Source organism: Carya illinoinensis, chromosome 16 (assembly GCF_018687715.1).
Source record: "Carya illinoinensis cultivar Pawnee chromosome 16, C.illinoinensisPawnee_v1, whole genome shotgun sequence".
Lineage (NCBI taxonomy): Eukaryota > Viridiplantae > Streptophyta > Magnoliopsida > Fagales > Juglandaceae > Carya > Carya illinoinensis.
In genome coordinates this window covers 11,297,814-11,303,105 of record NC_056767.1, presented here as the reverse complement: position 1 = coordinate 11,303,105, position 5,292 = coordinate 11,297,814, and the positions used below count along the sequence as shown (strand labels likewise).

General features: G+C 36.3%; 1 protein-coding gene across 4 annotated transcripts; it reads left to right on the top strand.

Moving 5' to 3' along the window:
• Window positions 1–1,782: 1,782 nt before the first annotated feature.
• LOC122299055 (dolichyl-diphosphooligosaccharide--protein glycosyltransferase 48 kDa subunit-like) lies at window positions 1,783–4,967 on the top strand. Of its 4 annotated transcripts, none has more exons than XM_043108906.1 (5): window positions 1,783–2,047; window positions 3,000–3,104; window positions 3,354–4,148; window positions 4,236–4,427; window positions 4,544–4,967. In XM_043108906.1, exons 3-5 carry the CDS (start codon window positions 4,116–4,118, stop codon window positions 4,643–4,645), a joined length of 327 nt encoding a protein of 108 aa, XP_042964840.1. In that variant the 5' UTR covers window positions 1,783–2,047; window positions 3,000–3,104; window positions 3,354–4,115; the 3' UTR covers window positions 4,646–4,967. The 4 variants fall into 4 exon arrangements, 3 of the variants coding, with proteins under 3 accessions (XP_042964840.1, XP_042964838.1, XP_042964839.1); XM_043108904.1 differs by having other exon boundaries at window positions 3,308–4,148; XR_006239566.1 differs by having other exon boundaries at window positions 3,308–4,427; window positions 4,598–4,967.
• Window positions 4,968–5,292: the final 325 nt, after the last annotated feature.

Here is a 5,292-nt window from a genome sequence, read left to right as displayed (position 1 = left end):
TGAACCATTTTCTAGGAAAATGACGGATTTCTTGTTTTGGGCCATTATTTGGGATAATGACGAGGTTTTAGTTTAAATGATTTATTGTGGGCCAAAAATGGAATTTTTGGCGTGCATGAAAAAAATGTGGATTTTTGGGACATATGCATATGGCATCATGTTCATGCATATTGTTGAGATTTAATGTATTTTTATCTTGTGGGTGTTTGGATTATTACTTATCTGCGGTACCCTTTTTGGTACCGTAGACTTTGATGCAGATGAGGAGGAGGAGGAGGTAGAGCCTGAGGAGGCGGCTCCGCCGGAAGATTGAGTTGGAGTTGCTTGTAGTGTTGGAAATTATTTTTCGTGCCTTTATATTATTGTATTTTGGATTTGAGACAATGTTGAAACTTGTAGTATTTTATTACGCTTGTTTTAAGCGAGTTTGTATTTAAATAACATTATGGTACTTAGTTGAAAGACTTTTGTTACTACTGCGTTATTTTTTATGTACACGTGTTGCATGTACACACATTTGGCACTTGGCGATGGGATGTGTGACCCGTGTTATCATCATCCCAACGTCTCGATTCTCACTTGTCCGTACGTGGGAGTTGGGGGCGTCATACTTAAAATACTTGCAGCAAGATAATCCTTGATTATTTTATACATGGACTAAAGAATGTTAAATCTTTGTCATATTAATCAATTTATTAAATATGTTACATTACAAGTCGTACTACAAATACCAAGCAAAGAAATGCTATTACGTAACAATATTACCTAACAAGTACCATCTATATATATATATATATAGATTAATTAATATGCTTGAACCTATATTAATATTAAATACATGGCATGGACCAACCTCCTTTTTCTTTTAATTAATTCCTATTGCATGCAAGCACATGCATGACACTCCATTTAATTAAGAAATCATCCGCAAATTAAGAAAGAACTAAATACCTCATGATAATATATTGTTTTGTAATCATGATTAGGGATAATCAGCTAATTCTTTGGTAGTGTTATGTTGGTTGTGTTATACGATGAGGATGTTTCTAGAGACTTAAAGGCTAGTCTTGGCTTAACTAACATAGATGATATAGTAATCATATTAATAAAAATCAAAGAAGAAAAGCATTGACATCTTGTAAACACTAACAAATTATTTGAGACAGATGAATTTAGGGTGGACTTTGTTCTCTAGGAATAAAATTAAGGTAATTTAAAATACTTCAAGGGACATGACCATGCGAAACAACTCATTTTCTTAGCCCCTATCATTACTAGTTGAGCCCAAAGAACTTTGAAATGGCATGCTAGCTGCAACAGATATGACTTTTTCCCACGAAATCTTTTTTTTTTTTTTTTCACGATATCCCATCATGACAAATAAGTGGCTTATTACATGAAAATGGTCCGTGGGAAAAAAATAAGCCTTTTGCCACGAGATAATGCCAGCAAGTAAAACTTTGTGGGAAAAAGATTTTGCGACGAGAAAAAAGGTTTTCTGCAACAGCTGCTTGTCGCGAGAAATAAACTTACAAAAAAATATCAACCTTTCGGCATGTTGGTTTTAGCAGCAAAGCAAAGTTTTTGTGGAAACAGCTTTTTGTGACAAAAAAGGTTAATCTGGGGCGACAACATATTGCCGCAAATAAAATTACATTAGATTAGTTTTTTCTTATAGTGTCTGTTGCAACAGGTATTAGCTATTGCAGCGATAGTGACTCCCCGCAAATAGTTTTAAAATTTTCCCCCTTTCCTCTTTCTTTCCCTCCCGATACTATCCTCTCCCGCCTTCTCTCTCTCTCTCTCCCCTGCGACTCCCTCCCCGACTCACCCTCAGTTCCTCACAACTCACAAGTCCACTCGATTCGAATCTTATTTCCTCACAATTTCGCAAACCCTAGGTCCCTACCCTTGGTTACTCGCACTCGGCTCCCTCTTTCTTTTATCACCATATTGCTTGAGGAGGGAATTTTGAGGAGCTTCCAAGTTTCTAGAGAACCTGTCCTCCCGGGGGCTCTTCTCATCCACCATCATCTCCTCAAATCCGGTGATTTCTCTTTCGTCTCCTCTCTCTGTTTAAACCTTTTAAACCATGCCATTGTCTCTATTCATCTGTTTGATTTCTGATACATTTTGAGGTAAAGTTGTTGAATTATTAATGTCTGTAGTTTGGCTGTCGACGTGTATTACTAGTATGTTTTGAAAAAAGGGGGAGGGAGGGAGGGGGTTTTCTTCTTCTTAAGCAGTTTGCTGTCGTGAATTTCATGCTTGTATGAGAAGTCTTAGAAAAGGAATTGAGCAAACTATTTGTCCCTGCATGTCAGGTTATTTTTGGATAATTTTCTTTAAGTTTCTTTTGTATGGAGTTTGAGTTGGTGTGATATGCATATATGCAAGCACGAGCTAAACCAGGAAATAGTTGGATTAGTGTGACTTCATCTTTCTCAAGTATTGGGCACCTCTAGTAAGGGACATTTTGTAACTGTCACGACAATTTGAATACTGTTTATGCCCAGTTCGTATTGTGAATGTATTGGCTGGGATGCACATGGAAGTGATGCTCCTTTGCTTGTCCTTTTGTTCCTTCAATTACCTTTTTTTAATATCTATTATAGTTAGCGACTTTATAGTTACCCCATTTGGGTGTATGGTTTGAAACTTTAGTTTTGCCAATTTTAAATGCTTGCTAAGTTTTTGGACTTTATAAAGTGAACCACTAGAGCAGTTGTTACCCACTAGCATTCGATTGGCTATTGAATAATGGAGGGTTATTGAAATGGAGGAGAGAGGGAAGGTTCTTTGTTTTCGATAAATATGATGAGGTTGATAAATCTTAGATTGGCCATTCCTTCAAGCAGCATGTCTTTTGTTATTTATCATCTATGGCCACTCATATTTTCGCATCAGCTCATAAAATCCAAGTGCTTTTGATACGTTGGGAGTGTTGCTATACTGAACTTGGTCTGACATGGCATTTTCCCTTCACCATATGGCACCAGTTATCGTCCTACAATAGCATTTGGTTCACTACATGTAGATCCACAATCCAAGTTTGAGGGGAAGCTGAAACTCCCTCTTTCTGCATATTTAAGTTCTTAAATCAGGTACTTTTCTTCGTTTCTGGTAATGATACCCAAGAATAAGCAATTTGAAGCTTATTCTACACGTAACATAATATGAAAAGCTAATAAACTCAACTCATATATTGTGTGCTCGCTAACATTCCTCCTTTTAGGTAGCTATAAATGGGAACAATTTGAAATTGTTAGTTTCAGCAAGGATAATATATTTTCTTGCTTTTATTTAGTCGGCAGATGTATGGTCATGTGGAGTAACTCTCTATGTCATGTTAGTGGGAGCATACCCTTTTGAAGACCAAGATGACCTCAGGAATTTCAGAAAAACAATTCAAGTAATTATGCCTCCTCCATCTATATGCTTTTTGAAAAAAACATCGAGCTTTCATATTTTCTTCTTCCTATTTGTCATTCTTCTGCAGAAAATAATGGTTGTGGGCCCTGAGTTGCAGGTCGTCAACAGAAGTGGGAAATCTATTTCGCCTTAGAACTTTAGCTATCAGTTTGATTGTTAAGTACTCATATTGATTTTGTTACATCCACTCATTATTACTTTGGAGGAAAGTGAAACAGTTCTTAATGATACAGCAGATAAGCTTGGCATTGAAGCAGTGTGCATCTGTTTTCCTAACTTCCTTTTTTTTTCATTCTTTTAGTTGTTCTGTGATACACTTTAATGAAGAAATAATTTACGGCCTAATGAATGGTTGTTGCCATTGTTCTTGTGTTATCAAATTAAAAGAAAACAAATGAATGTTGCTTTTTATAAAAAATTTAAGGCAAATGCCTCATGCCTCAAGTATTATGCCCATCACCTGATCACTGTTGCGGAGCCTATGGTTGCAAGATGGGGTGGGGGGGGGGGGGGGATTTTTTCTGGTTTGGGGGTTGTTTATTTTTACCTATGGTCATATTACAGGAAGAATATATTCTTTGGCTAATGACCCACCAAGTCCGAGCACTCTTACACCTTTTTTTGTTGAAATGAGTTAAAAACAAGCAATATATCAAGAGTTTTTTTTTGGCTGAAGTTAGCAAATGGGTTTTCCAGGAACAAGAGGGCATCTCAAGGTCAGCATCTTATTCTCCCTCACTTATGTTTATTATTTACTTATGTTTATTATTTTACTCTTCCTTAAGATGTAGTTTGATCAATAGGCTGTGAATGCACAACACCATAAAGTGGGGGAGGCTAATGAACCTGCCATGTATAGGATCAATGATCACTTAGTTGAGATTTATGAGTGGTCTGGTAGAAGTAGGGAACCGTTTGTCGCTGATGATGTTCAGGTGCAGTTTTACATGATGATCAGTCCCTATGTTCTGAAGACTTTATCAACTCACAAGAAGGTACTTAAATAATTAATCATGAGTTGCTTGTGATTTCGTTGGCCAAATTTGTTTTAAGTCTTGTTTTTTTTTGGCCTAAATGAGCACCTCTATTTGTAATTTTGTACTCTTAACAGAGTCATTATTTTACGGCATTCAAGGATGTTCTTGATGTTTTTGGGATTTTTCAGTTCAAGCTTGAGTACCAAAGGCCTGGATACACGAGCTTGTCCATGTAAAAGCAGGTATATAATGTACTTGAGTTATTTAGAGGTAATCATATATTTGATTGATAATATCAATAGGCACAGTCCAAAAACATGGGTTGTATGTAGGAGCTTAGTATTGTAGGAGCTTAGTATTCTTACAAGTTGTGTCGAGGATTCGAGAATATTGCCCCCTGATTGTGAACCATATTCATGAAATCCTCCTCAATTATAGGAGATATTTCTAGGTGATAGTTTCCATAGTTAGTTGTGTAATATAGATTGTAAATCCTTCCATATCTGTACAAATTGTCAACTTGTATTTTTTCTATAAATGAAAACGTCACCACCAAAGTCAAATATGGTGGATTTACAAACCTTCTCAGGTTAGACTCAGTAAAAAATAGGAACAGTAGTATTATTACACAGAATTGTATGTAAGATGACTTTTTTTGCTTTTACAATTTTTTTTTTTCTGAATTCTTTTAATATTTGCCGCGAGAACATATCGCGACAAATACTTTTTGTTTGGCCGGAAGAAGTTTTTTCCACCAAGCTTCTTCATGGGAAAATGTTGCATTTCTCACCAATCTTCCGATTTCATTGCTCATTTCCCAAAAAATCCATGGTCTTTCTCCACAGGTGATGTGGTCGGAAACAATGGGTATTTTCCACGAGTT